This window comes from Pleurodeles waltl, chromosome 11, assembly GCF_031143425.1.
Source record: "Pleurodeles waltl isolate 20211129_DDA chromosome 11, aPleWal1.hap1.20221129, whole genome shotgun sequence".
In the NCBI taxonomy this organism is placed as follows: Eukaryota; Metazoa; Chordata; class Amphibia; order Caudata; family Salamandridae; genus Pleurodeles; species Pleurodeles waltl.
The window spans coordinates 586,823,860-586,845,153 of NC_090450.1; the positions used below are offsets into that span (position 1 = coordinate 586,823,860).

The 21,294-nt window shown below is 45.2% G+C and overlaps 1 protein-coding gene across 2 annotated transcripts in view; it reads left to right on the forward strand.

Moving 5' to 3' along the window:
* The window catches only part of IKBKB (inhibitor of nuclear factor kappa B kinase subunit beta), a 419,227-nt gene that overhangs the window by 299,951 nt on the left and 97,982 nt on the right, over positions 1–21,294 (forward strand). For both annotated transcript variants that reach the window (XM_069214097.1, XM_069214096.1), the window contains exons 17-19: positions 13,471–13,520; positions 19,151–19,250; positions 20,050–20,197. In XM_069214097.1, the coding sequence (XP_069070198.1) occupies positions 13,471–13,520; positions 19,151–19,250; positions 20,050–20,197 (298 nt within the window). The remainder of the gene's footprint in view (positions 1–13,470; positions 13,521–19,150; positions 19,251–20,049; positions 20,198–21,294) is intronic.

Consider the following 21,294-nt stretch of genomic DNA (forward strand, 5'->3'; position numbering starts at 1 on the left):
TGTCGTTGAGGCTGCCGTCAAGGGGAGATACGAGAACTTGCTGCAGGAAAAGCATCACGCAGTGGCAGTTTCGAAGGTGATGTGTCAAACCAAAGATGCAGGGGCAATGCTAGTATGTTTCGATGGGTCCAATCCATGCAACAGCAGCAATGTGGTGGTTCTGCTCAAATATGCGCCGTTCAGCTGAGGCGATGGGCAGGTTCTTGTCGGGGATGCATTGCTCAGCATCAAAGGCGTTTGATCTGCTGAGAAAACACCTTAAACCCCCTTCCAAGGGTCCAGGACTGTGGTGGCACTGCCTGGCATGGTAGACTCATAGATGACAGAGTCCAGGTGCAGACGCAGAGTGTTTGGAAGTCTTTTATCTCCCTGAGATGTCAGAAAACAGGAAGCCAGCCAACTAGCCCTTGGAGTCTTTCTGGGTTGAGCGTTCAAGTGATGCAGACCTAGTCATTCACACCCAGGCAGATGGCATCAGGCAACAGGTCAGCATAGCAAAGCTGAAGTCCAGCAGAGTGGCAGCCCTTCAGCAGCACAACAGTCCTTCTTCCTGGCAGAGTCACATCTGGCTCAGAGTCTCTGGGTTTAAATCTGAGGTTCAACAGGCTGTGTTTGGTCCTCAGGTGGACTCCACATTAGAAAAAAATTAAAAAGGTCACTTAGTCAGCTAAGGCTATGGGAGTCCCTCCATACACCTGCTTCCAGTGGCACTTTTCATCACCCAGGTTACAGTGGAGCCTCTAAATTCACCTCTTCTGAGACCTCTACATCACAGCACAAACAGACTCAGGACGTATACTCAAATGGCTACTACTGTGGCTCCTATAAAGTTAACAACACTTGAGGTAGGGGTAAGGTTGCCTCCCCGATGGATCAATACCCTCCACCAAGCAGTGGCTACCCTTTTCTACCCCCCAATTACATAAACCTGTCGGGCAGAATACAAATTTCCCTACCCAAATGGCAACCCATCACATCAGATAAATGGGTCATTATCCAACATGGCTATTGCCTGGAGCTCTTTACTACCCTGCCCTTCATTCTACCTTGTGTTCACAGGCTATCACACAAACACCAAAAGTTACTCAAACAAGAGGTTCAAGCTCTGCTACTCAAAGGAGCTATAGAGCCAGTTACTCATTAACATCAGGGTTCAGGGGTATACTCACTGTACTTTCTAATCCCCATAAAGGATGGCTTTTTATGGCCAATCTTAGTCTTCAGGCCTTTAAACGAACCCTTTCTATCGGAACACTTCCATATGGTCACCTTACAAAAGGTAATTCCTCTTAACCAACAGGACTTCTTTATGGATACTCTTAACCTAAAGGATGCATACTTCCACATACCAATACACCTGGCTCCTCGCAAATACTTAAGATTCGTCATAGAAGGTAAACATTACCAATTCAAAGTTCTCCCGTTTGGAGTGATCACCCCACCCCGAATATTCACCAAATGCTAGTGGTGGTAGCAGATCACTTATGCAGACAAAATATTAATGTATTCTCATATCTGGACGATTGGCTCATCAAAGCCAACACTCATCACCAATGTCAACAACATACTCGGATGACAATAGATCTACTACACAGCTTAGGATTCTCTGTCAACATTCCCAAGTCTCACCTACATCCATCACAGGTCCAACCATACTTATGAGCAATCCTAAATACACAAAAGGATTAGCCTACCCCAATCCCACGAGAATCCAGTACTTTCAGGTAATAGTGCCCTAATTTCAAACCAACCAACAACTCACAGTGAGGATAGTCATGCATCTTCTGGGGATGATGGCTTCTTTAATTGCCATATTAGACTATGCACCACTACACATGTGTCTGTTACAGAAATGTTTAGCTAGTCAGCGGCTTTGTCTCATTTGGATATAGGGCTGCCTTTGTGTAGAGGTGAGAAATCAACAAAACATTGCTTACATTTTCTAAAAGTTTTAGGTCTATCAATATACAACATAAGTGCTCTTTTAACATCTAATATATGAAGAGCCCTTTCTGCAACAGAATCTGGTTGTGGGAATAAGACTGCCAATTCAATGGATTGATTGAGGTGAAACTGAGACATTACTTTAGGAAGGTATTTGGAGTTGGTACGGATCATACAAAGCCCTTTTTACAGTTGTGAATCCTGTTTACAGTTATGCTGAATGTCAAGGCTAATTGCACACTGCTACACAGCCTGGAAGTTTTTCAGTAGTTTGAATGAGAGACTCTCAGCAGTCAGATGTGTGCAGGTTTAGACATGAAATTCAACCCACAAAACATTGGAAGTGAGATCAAAAGTCCATAATATTGTATAGGAATTATGAGTTTGTTCCCTCTCCTCTCCATTTCACCCTCATAAGTGGATTCATGTTTACATTATAAAGTTGTTAAATCCATTCAGTTCCTTCTGTGGTTGCATGCAGGAAGAGTTATTACAGGCATTTATAATCCTTACTGGAATCCTCGAGCTAATGAATTAACTGGTTAAAACATTTCTATAGCTAACTTTGTAAAGCTTCCAATGGCCTTCTCCATGTCACCTAGAACAGGCCTTCTCCCTGGTCGTTGCCGAAGGATCAACAATATTCAGTAAGTCTAGTTGTTGAAGACGATGGCACCTAAACTCTTGCTGGACCTTTAAACAAATGGACTCTGCAAGATATCTGTGAAACCTTAATTCAACATGCTGATCACTGAATGACTGACAGATTCTTTGTCATCTTAGGGTGACAAAATCTGTCAACAGTCTACATCATTTATTTAAAGACCTCAATTTTGACTTTCTTACTCAGGCTTCATAATGGGTTATCCCCACGCTGTCTAGAAATTGCAGCACAAGATTGTCACTGAGGTCATTCTTAGAAAGACCATTAGGGGAAATAGCAGCCATACGATATTCTAGAAGTTGGCAAAAGGGGGTGTTAGAAGGAGAATTTCCCAAGGACAGAAAGTACCACTACCTTGGATGCACCTATGCCACAACATATTCAACCCATACTGCGGGTCTAACCTTAGTCCAAGCCCTAGATTGAAAAAGATAGTCAACACAGTTAGAACTCCTGCTGTACAAATAGTCCTTTTAAAAAAAAAAAATTATTATAAAGAAAATCTTACACACATCACTTCCTGCCACAAATCTGTCTTAAAAGATTTATCTGATAGAGACTTCTAGTTGCAGATTACTTACCTTTGAATTTTCCACTAGGCGTCAGACTGGATCCGGAGATTTTTCTTCGAGCAATACCCTTGTGCGTCGGTAGGTGGCGTCGGTCGCCTCCGCAGGCGTCGCAGTCGTGGTGGTCGCCGTGATGATCGGGAGTAGTACATAGACACCGCCTCGTGCAGTGATGTCAGTTCTTATGTTTCCGCACCACGTGCTGATCCAGAGAAGAGCTACCCTCTGCTATTTTTTGGGCCAAATTCAACCGTTTTGTCAATTTTTTTGTGTGCGAACTTTGGTGCGTCGAGGATGTCCCCAAAGACTGGGTTCAAGCCTTGTGAGGACTGCCATCGAACGATGTCGGTGATGGATCCTCATCGCGTTTGTGTGTGGTGCCTCGAGCGCGACCACGACCCGAAGTCGTGCTCAGAGTGTCGGGCCATGCACCCGAAGGCTTGGAGGGAGCAGTCCCTAAAGCAAATGGCTGCCCGGCACTCGACTCCGCGTAGTTCCCAGTCTCGCTCGAGAGAAAGGTCTCGAACGGCCACGGAGTCATCACCACTCGTCTTCTTCTAAATACTCAGGTCAAGGTAAGAAGTCCCATCACTCTCCGACTTTGCCCCGTTGCTCGGCCGACGTGATGCAAGAAGAGCGTCCATGCTCTAGGCCTCCGTCCTCGGAGCCTGCGTCTGGGTCTACTCCACGCTTCCCTGAGTTTCCCCAAGCCGGAGCGACCCCCACCCAACTAAAAGAGTTTTACGAGGCCATGCACCTCCTTTTTGGCCGACCCCAATACAGTGCCTTTGGGCCCAAGGGGCTCGGCGCCGGCGGCTTTGGCCCCGGCCACCGAGGTCACCTTCGGATCCGCACTGGCGCCTGTCGCACCCTCGAGACCTTCCCCGGCGCCGGTAGTGGCCACTATTGGCATCGACGCGATTCTTATCCCCGACGACTCAGTCAGAGCGGCGTCGACAGACTTCGGCTTCAGTGCGGCCTATTCGCCCCAGGTCGGATTCGGACCCTTTTCCGAATGGGAATTGGAGGGGTCCCTGCACCCTTATGAATACCAGGATGACCCAGCTATGGACTGGGCACAGGATTTGGGCAAAGCCAGTGGTCTGGCTACTTCTCCTGATGCTGGCATGCTGTCTCCTCCTACCGTGGCTACGGCAGAGGAAGCAACTTATCGCATGGTGGTCAGTAGGGCCGCTGAGGTCCTCGGCCTTGAGCTGCCTACTGTAGAGGTCAGGTCTAATCTCCTGACGGAGGTGCTTCAGCCTGGGGCTTCTACTTCAGAACCCCTTTTACAATTCAATGAGGCCCTCACTGATGTCCTTTTGGGTACATTGTCCAAACCCAACACAGGGGCTCCTGTGAACAGGACTATCGCATGCGGCCATCAGCCCGCTCCAAATGACCCAAAATTCCTGTCTCAACACCCCACGCCTGCGAGTCTTGTTGTCCAGGCTTCCTCTTCTTCAGGCGCATTCCCTTCTGCACCCCCGGATACGTAATCCAAAAGACTGGAAACAGTTTGGCAAGAAGTTGTTTTCTTCCTCCAGTCTAGCGCTGCGGTCTATGAACACTGCAACCCTTTTGGGTTGTTAGATCCACTCCCTGTGGGATACGGTTGCACAATTCTGCCGCTGATACCAGAGGAGGCCTGTGCTATCGTCTCCCAAGCAGTGAACGATGGGAGTGACGCTGCGAAGTTCACAATCCGTTGTGGGCCGGATACGACCAACTCTCTGGGCAGAGTGGTTGCAACGACAGTGGCCTTGTGGCGCCACGCCTGGTTACACACTTCTGTTTTCTCTGGGGATGTCCAACAGTCACTCATGGACATGCCCTTTGATGGCACCTGTCTCTTTGTAGACAAAGCGGACTCTGCCTTGGAGAGATTCAAGGATTCCCTAGCTACAGCTCGGTCCCTCGGTCTTTCCTCAGCCTCTCGCACACCATAGTCCGCTTTTCACCCCTTTCGTGGGCACGGAAGGGGGCGCCCTGTCTCATCCTCCACTCAGCCACTGTGCCACGCTTGCTGGCCAGCCTATGCATGGCCGAGGACGCAGAATCCCACGTGGCTGTGGGACAGGGAACCAGAGGTCTATCCAGTCCACCTCTGTCCTGATGCAGCCTCCAAACCCTTCTAATCCGTCCCCTCACTCCTGCCCAGTTGGAGGCAGGATCCGCCTTCACCTGCCCCACTGAGAACTTATCACCACGGATGGGTGGGTTTTGCTGATCATTCTGAAGGGCTACTCCCTCCCTATCGAATCTGCTCCACCACACATGCCACCATCCTTCCATCACCTTCCGGAGGATCATTTGGCGCTTCTCTGCCAGGAAGTCGTAGCTCTGTTGGCCAAGGGAGCTATAGAAAAGGTCCCTGTGCCAGAAGTAGGTTGTGGTTGTTATTCCCGCTACTTTCTGGTACCAAAGAAGGACAAGGCCTTACGTCCTATCCTAGACCTTTGGGACCTGAACTACTTCCTCAAGAAGGAGAAATTCAAACTGCTCACCCTGGGTCAGGTTCTGTCTGCCTTAGACCCAGGAATCTGGATGGTAGCATTGGACTTGCAGGACGCTTATTTCCACATCCCTATCCTGCCTGCCCACAGACGTTACCTACAATTCGTGGTAGGTCACAAGCAGTTTTTAGTTTACAGTGCTCCCCTTCGGCCTTACCAGCACCCCTCAGGTGTTCATGAAAGTGATGGTAGTGGTTGCAGCTCATCTGCGCAGGTTAGAGGTCTCAGTCTTCCCCTACCTCGACGACTGGCTGTTGAAGGCAGACTCGTCCCAGACAGTTGTCTCCCACCTTCAGACTATGGCGAACCTCCTGCACATGCTCGGGTTCACTATAAACGTGCCGAAGTCACACCTGACTCCCTGTCAGACCCTCCCTTTCATCTGGGCAGTTCTGGACACAGTGCGGTTTCGGGCTCATCCTCCCGAAAAGCGAGTCCAAGACATTCAGGCTATGATTTCAATCTTTCAGCCTTGGTCTTGGGTTTCGGTGAGACTGACTCTGAGGCTGCTGGGCCTCATGGCCTCCTGCTAGTAACACATGCCAGATAGCATATGCGGGCTCTGCAGTGGGACCAGTTCCAGTGGGCGCAGCATCAGGGGAATCTCTCTGACATGGTCCAGATCTCGGAGGGGACTGCGAAAGACCTGCAGTGGTGGCTTTCGAATCCGAATTGGGCCCACAGCAGATCCCTCTCCCTTCCCCAACCAGATCACTCTATAGTGACAGATGCGTCACTTCTGGGTTGGGGAGGCCACATGGGAGAGGCGGAGATCAGAGGCCTCTGGTCTCCGGCAGATTCGGGGCTCCATATAAATCTGCTGGAGCTCCGGGCGATCAGGTTTGCTTTAAAAGCATTCCTTCCCTCTCTCCAAGGGAAAGTGGTGCAGGTGTTCACGGACACTACTACCGCCATGTGGTACTCCAACAAACAGGGTGGAGTAGGGTCCTGGACCCTTTGTCAGGAGGCACTACGCCTCTGGACATGGCTGGAACATCAGGGCATTACCCTGATGGTTCAACATCTGGCAGGCTCCCTCACCGCCAGAGCAGATGAACTCAGCCGTCGATGCTCAGTCGATCACGAATGGCAGTCCTCCCACAGGTAGCACAAGGTCTCTTTCAGCAGTGGGGAGAGCCTTTGTTAGATCTTTTTACCCCTGCAGAGAACGCGCAATGTCAGCTGTTTTGCGTGTTGGAGTTTCCAAGGCGGCACTCGCTCGGAGACGCTTTTTGCCTCGAGTGGAATTCCGACCTCCTTTACGCCTTCCCGCCTATCCCTCTTCTTCCCAGAGTTCTTAAGAAAATCAAGAACGACTGGGCCCAAGTCATCTTGGTCGCTCCGGACTGGGCTCGAAGAGTGTGGTATCCAGAGCTATTGAGCATGTCCATCAATCCTCCACTCAGACTGCCTCTTCGGGCGGATCTTCTGTCGCAGCAACAGAGGACGGTTCTGCACCTGAACCTGTCCAACCTCCGCCCTCATGCGTGGAGATTGAGCAGCAACAGTTGATGACTTTTGCCCTTCCACCCGAAGTCTACGATGTTATCTTGGCAGCCTGGCGTCCATTGACTAAAACTGTGTACGCCTGTCGTTGGAATACATTTGTGGCATGGTGTACCAACAAATCTGTTGATCCCCTTTCTTGCCCCTCTGTCAGAGGTTCTTCTGTTCATTCTTTCTTTAGCCCAGCAGGGCTCTGCTTTGGGCACCCTTAAAGGTATTTATCTGCCATTTCCGCCTTTCTTAGGCTATCTGATCAGCCCTCACTCTTTAAATCTTCTGTTGTTCGTAGGTTCCTAAAAGGGCTCGCCCATTTATTTCCTCCCACTCCATTTATCATGCCTCAGTGGGACCTTAATCTTGTACTTACTTATTTGATGTGTACCGCCTTTGAGCCAATGCATAATTGTCCCTTGCGGCTCCTCACCTTCAAAACTGTCTTTCTGGTCGCTATCACCTTTGCTCGCAGGGTAAGTGAGCTTCAGGCCCTTTCCTCAAAACCTCCATACTTCCTGACAAGGTAGTGCTACGCACTAGAGCTTCTTTCCTTCCTTCCTTCCTTCCTTCCTTCCTTCCTAAGGTGGTTACACCATTTCATGTAGGCCAGTCCATCACTTTGCCTACCTTCTACGCACCCCCACATCCTTCCCATGAGGAGGAGAGACTCCACCATCTGGACCCAAAAAGAGCGTTGGCGTTCTATCTCAATCGTTCTAAAGATTTCCGGGTGGACGATCAACTCTTCGTTGGCTATGTGGGTGTGAAAAAAGGGATGGCAGTGTAAAAGCGTACCACCTCTCGATGGGTGCTTCTTGGCATCAAAGTGTGCTATACTTTGGCTAAGAAGCAACCTCCTGAAGGCTTGCGTGCTCATTCCACCAGAGCAACTGCTGCTTCCAAGGCGTTAGCACGCAGAGTTCCTGTCCTGGATATTTGTCAGGCAGCTACGTGGGCATCCCTGCACACTTTGCGAAGCATTACTGCCTGGATTATCAGGTCCATCGAGACAGCTACTTTGGTTGTTCGGCCTGCAGGACTTTCTAGTATGATCTTGGTTTGCAGCCCACCACCGAGGATGGCATTGCTTGAGTATCTATTCTAAGGTAAGGAATCTGCAACTAGAAGTCTCTATCAGATGTACAAGTTACTTACCTTCGGTAACGAAATATCTGGTAGAGACATATTCTAGTTGCAGATTCCTTACCGCCCACCCATCCTCCCTGCTTGCAAACTGATTTCTAGGGACAGGGATTCCCCCTTTCAGGTCCTTAGCTCTGGCGCACCAATCTCAGTGTTCCTAGCAGCTCTGCTCTCTGGCGTGGAAAGTCGTTAAAAGAAACTGTCACTGCGCGAGGGTGGCGTCTGTGTACTACTACCAATGTAATCACAGCGACCACAACGCCTACGACGCCTGCGGAGTCGACCAACGCCACCTACCGACGCACAAGGGTATTGCTCAAAGAAAAATCTCCTGATCCAGTCTGACGCCTGGTGGAAAATTCTAAGGTAAGGAATCTGCAACTAGAATATGTCTCTACCAGATATTTTGTTACCGAAGGTAAGTAAATTGTACGATACCAAATGTCACACTTGTACAGATATCACATTCATGTTTCAGATTTATTAGAAGGCTGTCAAATGAGTAGGTCTGAGGAGCCAAAATAGCACCATTATTTGCAGTGTGGGAATAGATTGAAGTTTCTCACACCAGCAACTCCACCCAGCCAAGGGGCTCTGACCCTCTGCAGACAGAAGCCACACGATTACCACCTGACTGATTGTCAGTCTCAGGAACCTAGTAATGGCTGAGTTACGCTGATTGCTGCTTAGTAACTGTTGAATTGGTAAGTAGTTTACACTCTCCATCACAGACATAGGCTGATGCTTGGGTTGTTAGCTTTCCCTTGGCTAGTGTTTGTGTATCTAACTATGCATGTGTGCATCAATGAATATTATTTACACAGCCTTTAAACATTTCAGTGTCTTGCTATCCGAATAGTGAATGCTGTTTTCATTGGTCTAAACAGGAGGCTGTTTGCGCATGCTAGGCTCATACTGCTTGTAGAGCAGTTTTTTAAAATGTGTTTGTTAGTTGCCTCTCAGAGGGTGAGTGCTCTGCCGATTCACATTCTGGGTTCATCCACTTTGAATTTTCCAAGTCCTTTGTTTTTCTTTTTAAAAGAAGTGGCTTGATCTTTTTTTCAAAGGTAGTTGGTGACATGCCTGTGCAGGAATTGATGTACTATTAGGGGTGAGGTTTGTACAGGGAGTGCAGAATTATTAGGCAAGTTGTATTTTTGAGGATTAATTTTATTATTGAACAACAACCATGTTCTCAATGAACCCAAAAAACTCATTAATATCAAAGCTGAATATTTTTGGAAGTAGTTTTTAGTTTGTTTTTAGTTTTAGCTATGTTAGGGGGATATCTGTGTGTGCAGGTGACTATTACTGTGCATAATTATTAGGCAACTCAACAAAAAAAAATATATACCCATTTCAGTTATTTATTATTACCAGTGAAACCAATATAACATCTCAACATTCACAAATATACATTTCTGACATTCAAAAACAGAACAAAAAAAAATCAGTGACCAATATAGCCACCTTTCTTTGCAAGGACACTCAAAAGCCTGCCATCCATGGATTCTGTCAGTGTTTTGATCTGTTCACCATCAACATTGCGTGCAGCAGCAACCACAGCCTCCCAGACACTGTTCAGAGAGGTGTACTGTTTTCCCTCCTTGTAAATCTCACATTTGATGATGGACCACAGGTTCTCAATGGGGTTCAGATCAGGTGAACAAGGAGGCCATGTCATTAGATTTCCTTCTTTTATACCCTTTCTTGCCAGCCACGCTGTGGAGTACTTGGACGCGTGTGATGGAGCATTGTCCTGCATTAAAATCATGTTTTTCTTGAAGGATGCAGACTTCTTCCTGTACCACTGCTTGAAGAAGGTGTCTTCCAGGAACTGGCAGTAGGACTGGGAGTTGAGCTTGACTCCATCCTCAACCCGAAAAGGCCCCACAAGCTCATCTTTGATGATACCAGCCCAAACCAGTACTCCACCTCCACCTTGCTGGCGTCTGAGTCGGACTGGAGCTCTCTGCCCTTTACCAATCCAGCCACGGGCCCATCCATCTGGCCCATCAAGACTCACTCTCATTTCATCAGTCCATAAAACCTTAGAAAAATCAGTCTTGAGATATTTCTTGGCCCAGTCTTGACGTTTCAGCTTGTGTGTCTTGTTCAGTGGTGGTCGTCTTTCAGCCTTTCTTACCTTGGCCATGTCTCTGAGTATTGCACACCTTGTGCTTTTGGGCACTCCAGTGATGTTGCAGCTCTGAAATATGGCCAAACTGGTGGCAAGTGGCATTGTGGCAGCTGCACGCTTGACTTTTCTCAGTTCATGGGCAGTTATTTTGTGCCTTGGTTTTTCCACACGCTTCTTGCGACCCTGTTGACTATTTTGAATGAAACGCTTGATTGTTCGATGATCACGCTTCAGAAGCTTTGCAATTTTAAGAGTGCTGCATCCCTCTGCAAGATATCTCACTATTTTTGACTTTTCTGAGCCTGTCAAGTCCTTCTTTTGACCCATTTTGCCAAAGGAAAGGAAGTTGCCTAATAATTATGCACACCTGATATAGGGTGTTGATGTCATTAGACCACACCCCTTCTCATTACAGAGATGCACATCACCTAATATGCTTAATTGGTAGTAGGCTTTCGAGCCTATACAGCTTGGAGTAAGACAACATGCATAAAGAGGATGATGTGGTCAAAATACTCATTTGCCTAATAATTCTGCACTCCCTGTAGTTGATACCAGTGATGTTTTGCAAATTATTGAAGTAGCGTGAGAGTATTAAGGGCTACCTGTTGGTGCTATTCCATCACAATTTTTGTCTTATTTTTAGGTGACAGGTCAAGTTTAGGGCATTCTGAGGAATTTGCAGAGATAGAATTTTCTCTTAATATCATTCACAATATTGTCAAATTGCACTTCCTTGTGATGTATGTAACAGTACAGCCTTCATTAACTTGTCATTTTCTTTTTGTGACTTGCACGCCAAAGTTTTTGCCCTTAGGTTGAGAAATTGGTTTGGGTGTTGGCCAGCAGGATGGGAAAAATGCTGCTGTGAGTTTTGTGACATTAAACCTACAAGCAGTATTAAATTGTTCCTCTTTAGATTCAATGAGCTTCTGTCCTACAGTTTGAAGATCCAAAGGTGTTTGCTGAGAGGGCTGGGTCAGTATTTGGATTTCTTGACAATGCAAGGAAAAAGTAGTTGCCATCTTCTTACTTTTGTCTATATCACGGTTAGTAATTAGATCATAAAATGGAATTACATTAATAGTGAACAGTATAAGAGAGCTGGTCCTTCTAAAGTTTGGATTGTGTTGGTCAAGTCGAATGTATCATTCAAGGAGAACCATTTCTGGGTAATCTGTGGTTTTCAGTGTCCACTCTTTTTTTTTTTTTTTTTTTATTTTACTGAAAGATTTTGACCAGTTTGGGAGAAGTTTGACTGTGTTGAATATGTCATTAATGGATAGACACTCATCTTTGCTTTTTGAAATTAGGTTAAGGGCAACTGCTTCCACTATGAATGCACTGTTTGTACCAACAGTTGTTGTGGCACAGGGTCCTCAGAGCATCGGGTACAAAACCACAATGTTTTCTCATGTCCCTACATAACCCGCTCAGAGGATTCCTGTGAACTGGAAAGGACAGAAGAAAGCAAAATGCAGATTTTTCTACTGAAGTAGACTGTTTTCAAAACCCAACAGTAATGACAAAAGACAAATTAACCCAGAAGCTATTAGTTTATAAATTAATTGAGTTATGGTTAACTGCTTCCTTACCCAGTTGCCTCCAGCAAGAGACTCTCATCCTTGCAGTCTACAGGTTAGAGAGCACATGCTTCACCTTTAATTGTGTTAGAATGAACAAGCGCTACCCAACCAACTCTAGAAGGAACCTGGCTGGGTAGGTCCGTAAATGAAGGAAAGCAGTGGTGACCTTGGGAAATGAACTCATTAAGCTCCAGGTATCCTTAAAGACACTGAAGACAACCAATGTACTCAGTGTATTGTATACTCGATGCACAAACAAAACTGTAGCCGAGTCCTTTACCAAAGTGTATTTTTGTTGTTCCTTATGTTTGTGATTCACAGAGGTTCCAGTTAAGCATTTTACTTCTGGAATGTGTCATAACACAGTTAATTATTGTCGGTTCTTAAGGCATAAACATGTACTTTGCTCAGCTTTAGATTCCCCAATTACTGTCAAAGCTAGTTCCCACAATAGAAAACGTATTGGATGGGTATTTGGTATGTAGAATACTTGCGGGTCTGGTGCTTTTTTTGTATTGGCTCTGGTAGGGCATTTTCCTTTAGAGATGTGGTTATGTCTGCTGTAAACTTTAGGTCCGTAGCTTTCCATTACATCAGTCAGGGTTTAGATCGTTATGGTGACTAGTGATTGCATGTGGAGTTCTGGTTATTCTGGTCTATTGCATTTACTGCTAAAAATTATATTGCAGTCTCTTTTCCTGCACTGACCCGTGCAGAGCTCAGTGAATATGGAATTGTTGGATTTTATTTGGATAGTGATGGATGGTAGACTATCTTCTTTCCCGCCAGGCATATGTCAAATATGTGTAATTGTCTCAGAAGTTCGGTTGGCCAAATCAGAAGATGCTGCTCTGTTAAATGGCCCATACTTTAGGTAGGGCGGAGAGGCCTGAGCATCATTTATTGGCATGCCTTTTTGGAGCTGGACAAAGATAACATCATCACAAATCTGTTACTCATGTTCAGCAGGTTTATTAATCTTCATGCAAAGTGTCATCTGGGGACTGTCCCGCTGGACTGAGCCCATAAGACCAAGAGAGCACCTTGATCGATCACCTGGTCAAGGCCGATGAATTAGAAATTCATGTTTCAGTACAGTGCGGTTCTTTATTGTGCGATTGCTAATGCAGAAAGACAGATTTGATAATTGAGGTTTGTTTTGTCTTTTTATTAAAAACTGATATATCAGAAAGTACAGTGTTCTGATTTTGTTGAAAGTGATTCAGATGTAAAGTGTTTTTGAGTTCAGTCTTGATGCACAGCCAGCCAATGGCAATTTTATAAAATGTTGTTTAAGCATTTCTAATTTTTGGTCCCTGCATATAACTCTAACCTCTGCATTCTCCACTGATCATGTTGACGTTAAGCATAATTAATAGCATTGATAACTGTTTTTTCTTTCCTGCAGAGAGGAGCATGCAAGGGATTTGTATCGCAAGCTGAGAGAAAAGCCTCGAGGTAAGGATACTCTGACTGTGGCACATTATACTTAAAGTAGATTTTTTCTTTGTAATGCTGGTTGGTTCTCTTGTCTGATTTACTTTAACGTTCTCACTGCGGGAACATTTTTTCAACTTTTAAGAGTAGTGTTCACCTTTTTACAATTCATCTCTATGGAATGGAGTAAACTGCTTAAACACTTCTTAACATGAAGGTTTGTCTCTGTGTTGCCATGTCTAGAACCAGATAATGCATCACTACCCTGAGGCATTTCATTGGTCAATGCTTCCTACGTTTCACCAACCCAGGTTTCTGTCTGGACTCTGTGCCTTCTTTCTCCCCATCCTCTCACACTAGTCTTAACCAACGTTGTCAGGTCTCTGAAGGCTGTCCACAATTTATTGCTGCGGGTGCTATGCCTCATTTCATGTGAGGCTATGCATTTATCAGGGAGGAATTCGCAAAGCTTTTTTTTCTTTTTCTGGAAGGATTTTTAAGCCCTTGGGCCCTGGAGTTTACTCCTTTTTCTGTCTTGTCCAGTGTAGGAAGCTGGCTCTCTATATAGTGCACTGCGTAGAGAGTCCAGTGGATCCCCAATTGGTATTGCAGAGGCAAAAGTAGATAGGACTAATGCTCTATTTGTGGTAGTGTGGGAGAGCAGTTAGGCTTATCAAGGAGTCGTGTTAGGCATTTGTTGTACTCACAGAGGCAATAAACGAGAGACACAATTAATCTGGGACCAATTTAGAATAACATTTGCTTTTATTTATGCTTTGAACCAAAGAACTTTGTTAAAAAGTAAGCAGTTTTTAAAAGATAAATACTTGAAAATCAATTCTCAGTGCAATTTTTCAGTTCAGCATTCTTAACCTATGGGAGGAAAACAAGCATGCAGTTTTGCAGGTCAGTACACAACTTACAAATCCAGTCTTTGGGATTTTAGGTCAACACCAGGCAAGGTTGAAATCAGTAGCAAGTGTGCACCCACAGCGGCACATAGGTGGCCAGGTGCAGAGGTCAAATTCAGAGTCGAGTGCCCAATGTTAACCAATGGAGACTGAGGGTAACTGAAGATGCGCTGCTCACAGGTGAGTAAAGTGGTTTCAGGAGTCAATCTCCTGAGGTTGACTTAAGCACAGGGGAAGGCCACAACGCAGCACCAAACATACACTCTCAGCGGCACAGGGGTGGACGGGTGCAGAGTGCTAACACAGCGTCAGGCATCCAATGCATGTCAGTGGGGGAGATCAGTTTTGGAAAAAGGCTGCAGGCTCAGGCCAGTAGGCTGAACGAAGAAAACCCACAGCTGCCCAGGTAGGTTCTGATGCTAGGGGACATAGGGACACTGACTGTCCAGCTCCAAGGCACAGGGGCTCCAGGTGCAGGGGTGTCGTTTGGTGTTGGGAACAGCCTCCAAGGCAGGTCGCGGTCAGGGGGAGTCTTCAGTTTGAGGCTGCAGGCTTTGAGGCAGAGTCCAGCAGGGGTTAGCCCGCACTGGGGAACCTTCATAGGAACGGTGGGCCAGTTGGACCCGGGCTGTGGGAGTCAGGTGCAGAGGTGTGTCCGGAGGCTATTTTGCAGTTCCTCAGGGAAAATATATTTTTCTTTTAAATATATTTTTTTTTTTCTTGAACAGGTCAGCTGTTCTCGGGAGATCTTGATCTTTGTCGTTGAAGGCAGGCAGTCCTCCCAAAGCTTTGGAGGTCTCTTGGCTGCAGAACACTTTGTCTTGATGCAGGATCGTCGAGGGCTGCAGACAGGCCGGTAGGGCTTGGGGCCAAGTCAGTTGGTGTCTGCAGTCTTCTCTGCTGGTGCGACACTGTAGTGTCAGGTTTTTCTTAGGCCGTCAGGAATCTGAGTTGTAAGGTTCAGGGATGGCCTCTAAATACTTAATTTAGGGGCGTTACAGGGAGTGTCAGGTGGTAGCCAATGGGCTGGCCACCTTCAAGAGTGTCTACACCCTTCCTATGACCACTTCCATTGGAAAGTGGGCATAACACTAACACTAGTGGCCTAATTCCTTCCAAACAAGATGGAGGAATTTAAAAAGTAATGTCCACCTTAGGGTTGAGACTGGCATGAAGTAGGCACTCCTCCTAATTTAACTAACTTTCCTGCCTGTTCTGCTGCCAAACGTAGTGTCAGAACAGAGGGGTTGGTCATTTCCACCATCTGGAGAGACATGGGTCTCATTACAAAGGCGGCAAGGCCTTTCAAGATCCCTGCCTTCGAATGTCCATCCTGCCCGGGAGAGGAGGTAGCATCTCTGCTCAATGCAGGCTTTTGTCTCTGCGCCTAGAGAGCACTGGCTCTCACCGTGGGGAACTAGAAACAAGTCTTTGGTGGCTCAACTGGTCAGGACCAGTCAGTCAACACACTAGTAGCTGGTAGGTTTTCAGGGGACACCTCTAAGGTGCCTTCTGTGAGCATTTCTTAATATAAATCTATCACTGGAATCAGTGAGGGTTTATTATTCTGAGATGTTTGATACCAAACATCCCAGGGTTCGGAGAAGCCATCACATAGCTGTGGAACTCGTAGTGACCAGCACATCCATTTAAAATGGCTTACCTGTGCACTTACTATGTCTCAGAATCGAAAGAGTCATAGCAGGGGCATATCTGCCCATGCATCTATGCCCTCATATAATATAATGCACGCTCGCTGCCTTTGTGCTGTAAGGCCTACTAGAGGGGTGACTTACATATATTGCATGTATTTTAGGGGACATGGCACACAGCCTGTGTGCCATGTTGTGTTTTCAATTTTGGGAGCACCTTGTCACGCAGCCTGCAATGGCTGTCTGCATTAGGTTGGTGCTTGGTCCCTTAGAGTGGCATAAGTTGTGCTGCAGCTCTGAGGGGGCCCTCTTCAGTACCCATGCCCTAGGTACCAGGCATTCCATTTAGTAGGGACTTAGTGGGCTGAAGGGCCTGGTCGCTTAGGATCAAGTGACCAGGTGTCTTTCTTTTAGGGAAGAAACCTAGTTTAGAACACCTAGTTAGCAGGAACCCAGTGCACTTCATTTGAAGGTGCAGCTAAAAAACAGGCAAAAAGAGAGGGGGTTACTGCAACCAGAACCCAACTCCCTACATCCAGTTCAAGTATTAGCCTATTAAACTGCGTATCCCGAGTAAAGTATACATTAATTGTAAGAGATTTCATCACTGCTGCTTTCCCAGGCATTCTATGCGTTTGGATACTGTTTCCCTAACAAGGCTGAATCTTGTCTACTATACAGAAAACATAATTAGTTATTGTAATAATCAAAAGCTGTAACAACTGGTTATGTTATTGGGGAAATATCTTTACTGAACAGGAAAAGTGGGAGTAGGTTTTTCTTTGTTTCCAAATTGGCGTGACAGGTGAGGGGGGACGTTGGTGTCTATTAAATGTAACTACAGATCAATAAGAGACTTGATGTTAATATAGAGTTATATTAACTGTGTCTGTTACAGCATATTACAGCTCCCACCTCCATTTGAAAAATGATAATTTAAACACACTGACTAGCTAGTCTGTTGGCCAAAGTCTGGAATTAGGGAACATTGTTATATAAGGGTCTATCCCTGGATCTAGTTGACTAAAATCATCCAGCAGTTAACCTTGCTTCTGGACTGAATGTATTGGGGCGGGGGGCATGTCAAACATTGTGTCCCACCCATGTTGATTGGAAGACTTCAGATGTGTGTTGAAAATAACATGAAAATCAATATCAGGCAGCTCCCTCATATCCTGATTATTCCAGCCCTGAAACATTGTGGGTGACGCGGTGGACATTTTAGCTGTGCTCGACTTACGACAGGATAGACATGCTGATCCCTGTTTTTCAGATAGTATTCTTACTTTGAGGGGACTGGCAAGATAAACAGGGATAAAGGAGAGGAAGAACTATCTTGACAGAGAAGCACAATTAGATGGCATCATAAAGTAAGTTTAGAAACCAATCTTGCTGCAAATTGTGTCAATAAAAGTGTAGCTGATGGTTGTTTTTGTCATCTAAAAACAGGCAAATCATACTGATATGCACAGCCAGTATCCACCTTCACATTTTGCCTGTCAAAAGCTGAGCTCCTTACTCAAAAGATCAGAAGTGGGAGGGAATGAAAAGCTAGCAGTGACTGCATTTTCCTGCTCATCCCAAATAAATTGCAAGTGACACTCCATCCACACCCACTACCATGACTGATAAATTTACATTGTCACATTCAGGAATGACCACCTGACTGACTTATTTATTTATTCAGTATTAGCCAGCAGTGTTCACAGCTAGTTGAAGCAGAGTCTAGTTAAACCCATCCTTAAAAATCGATTTTGGATCGAAGAGCACAGGTACTATCATTATTTTACCATGCTCTCAAAGCTAATGGAAATTCTGAGTGAAGAGTTTGTGGCATTGCAACTGCAGTATCTCTCCAAGTCCTGTGGGCCACTATATTTGTGTCTGTCATGGTTTAGACCCAGAAGTGGGTTTAAGTGTGCACTAAATTTGTTTCCAGCTCTCTGGGTTGACATTCTGTGCATTGTTCTTCATTGCCGCCTACAAAGTGGTTGATATCATTGATTTAGGACCGTGGTAAGGGAAGAAAGGGCAGGTGTTGCCTGATGTTAGCAGATCGTTTTGATCCTTCTTTCTAAAAGAGTACCAAACTTTAAGTTTTGATCAGTTCAGCTCTCTCAAAAACATTTAGCTCTGTTACCTACTGGATGTCTCGCATCTTTCCCCCCAAACGTTTTAACATAGACATACAGTACTGTTGATGGAGAGAGGCTGGTATGTCATTAATTTGCAGTTGATTAAAAGTTCTACCCTAGAGTAAATAGGAGTGGAGAACAATGATGGAACTAATTAATTTATGTGGGAGACGTTGGAGGGTTTGTGAGTAGGAGGTGGTTAAAAAACATTTATGTGAAGACTGAAGTCTTATTGTTCAGCCTCCAGTATTGGCTGGACTGTTAAAGTAAACTCCTTCTGATTGCCTAAGGGGAGTATGACAATGCTTAAAATACCACTGTGAAGCTAGTAGGAGGCTCGCGAAAATGTGATCAACTATCGGGGTTATTCAACAAATCCAGTGACTACCAGTGGCTGAAACATTGTGCTTCAAGTTTACATGTATTTTCTTTACATTTCTAGTGGGCAGTTGACTACTGCATTTGTGTGCCAGGATAAAACATTATATAACATCTTGAGCTGAAACATAATTTTCTCCTAGTTACCCATTTCAAACAGTTTTTTTAATTGTGGGCAAAGGATTTTCCAAGTATCAGATAGTATGTCATAGTATACATTTCTTGATAGTTTTAGGAAAGAAAGTAATCTTATTCTGTTGCTGAACGAATTAAAACACTTCGATACCCTCTTCTCCTTCTTCACCATTTCCAATGTTTTGAGACCTGTTTGTTCTTATGATATCTACTTCTTCCCCATCCTTCCCTCCAAATCATTTCTAGTGTAAATCTCATCCTAATTTTTCTCTCTGTCCTAACCTCTTCTATCATCTCACTATCCTATGTCAATCCACCTTTTCTATGCATTTTTAACTCGCTGATCTCAGTGACAACAAACATTTAAAAAATGTACATCCTTATTAGTAGACAACCACACTTGATTTGCCCTGGCCTAAATTCAACCATGCTCTTTTCAGACCAGCGCATGGGTGGAGACTGCCAGGAGATGGTACGCATACTGCTGCAAGCCATTCAGAACTATGAGAAGAAAGTCAGACTCATTTACACTCAGCTGAGGTGAGTCAAAGAATGAACAGTCCATATTTCAGTTACAAATGATATATTTGCAACATTTTTGGTGCGAAAATGTCTCCATTCTTTCATCACACTTAATGCTGACTGCTGTTATTTACACACTGAGCTGAGGATACGAACTCTTTAGGTTTCAAGGAAGCCAGAAAAACCTTAATGTTATAATGGACACATTACAGCATTTTCACTTTAAACAGGGGTTATTTTATAGATCATGTCACATGCATGTGAATTAATAGGCCTTGACACAAGCTTTTACATCAGCTTATTGAATTAAAATGTGGGTGGTTCAAGATTTCCATATAGCTGGCTCACTCAAAAAAACTTTCTCATTTAGTTTATTCCAGTTTGTGATTCCAATGCACTTGTCACAATCCTGCATCCCTCCCAGCTACAGTTTCCTTGCACTGTTGCAATTATTGAGCCTTTCCTCAGAAACCGTTCATGATTTTGATTGCTCATCAAGTCCAGTTACAATCCCTGCAACACATGCAGCGCTCACTCGTGGGAAAGGCTTTGTTTTACAGTGTCACTGCTGTTAGCACAGCACCAACTTCCTCCTGGCTGACTGAGTCTTGCTGTATCACCGATCCCAGTCCAAAACACTGACTGTATGTGAAGGCAGGTGCTTGCAGTGTCATTGCTTCCTTTATCTCACCCTGGGGCAAGTTATATTTTCCGCTAGTAATCCCCAGGTAAGGCCGTTTTGAAAAGTATTGCTGTCTTCATCCGTTTTTCCTTTTTGCTTTCCTCAGATGATTTTCTTTTTTTTTTTTCTTTGCAGCAAGACAGTGGTCTGCAGACAGAAAGCTCTGGAACTCTTCCCACGAGTAGAGGAGGTGATGAGTTTAATGATTGAAGACGAGAAAACTGTAGTTCGGCTTCAGGAGAAAAGACAGAAAGAACTGTGGAACTTGCTGAAGATTGCTTGTGTAAGACTTTTTCCAATTGCTTTGTGATATTGCCTGCCTGACCTTCTTCATGATACTAACCCAACTCTGTAATTAGTTCATTTCATTGTGAAAAGGTGAACTGCAGTATGGAGTGATTATAATATGTGCATCCTTTCACACGCTGTCTGTCCTCCTACCTCTTGTGGGATTGTCAGTTATCTTTCCTTTGGAGTCTTGTAGAAATCAGTGAAACAGCCTGGGAAATTATTTTCCCTTGTTGATGTATGTAGGAAGCTGGCCTGGCTTGTAGTGGGTACCAGAGGTACTTACACCTTGTGCCAGGTCCAGTTATCCCTTCTTAGTGTAGAAGAGGTGTTTCTAGCACCTTAGACTGATAGAAGATAGCTATGGCAAAGCAGCTTAGGCTGAACTAGGAGACATGCAAAGATCCTACTATACCACTTATATCATATGCACAATAACATAAGAAAACACGATACACAGAGTTACTAAAAATAAAGGTACTTTATTTTTATGACAATATGCCAAAAGTATCTCAGTGAGTACCCTCAGTAAGAAGGTAATATATACATACACAAGTTATATGTACACAAACCAAAATGAGGTAAGTAATAGCAAGAAAAGTAATGCAAACTTTGTAGAATCACAATAGGAGCACATAGGTATAGGGGCAACACAAACCATATAATCCAAAAGTGGAATGCGAATGAATGGAGTAAAGTGCACCTAATACCCCCAGATAGCACAGAAGTCGTGATAGGGGGATTCTGCATGGAGAACAAACACCAGCAGTGCACTGACAACGGATTTCCGAGCCTGAGTACCTGTAAGACAAGGGGACCAAGTCCAATAGTCGCAACAGTGTCCAGAGGGGGCAGGAGCCCATGAAACTCCAGCTGAAGGTGCAAGGAAGCTGCCACTGGTTGGAAGAAGCTTGGAGTTCTGCAAGAAAGAAGAGGACTAGGAACTTCTCCTTTGGAAGACCGATGTCCCACGTCGCGATGAAGCTTGCAGAGGTGTTACCACACAGAAAAACCACAAACAAGCCTTGCTAGCTGCAAGGGTCTCGGTAGAGGTTTTTGGGTGCTGCTGAGGACCAGGAAGAACCAGGATGT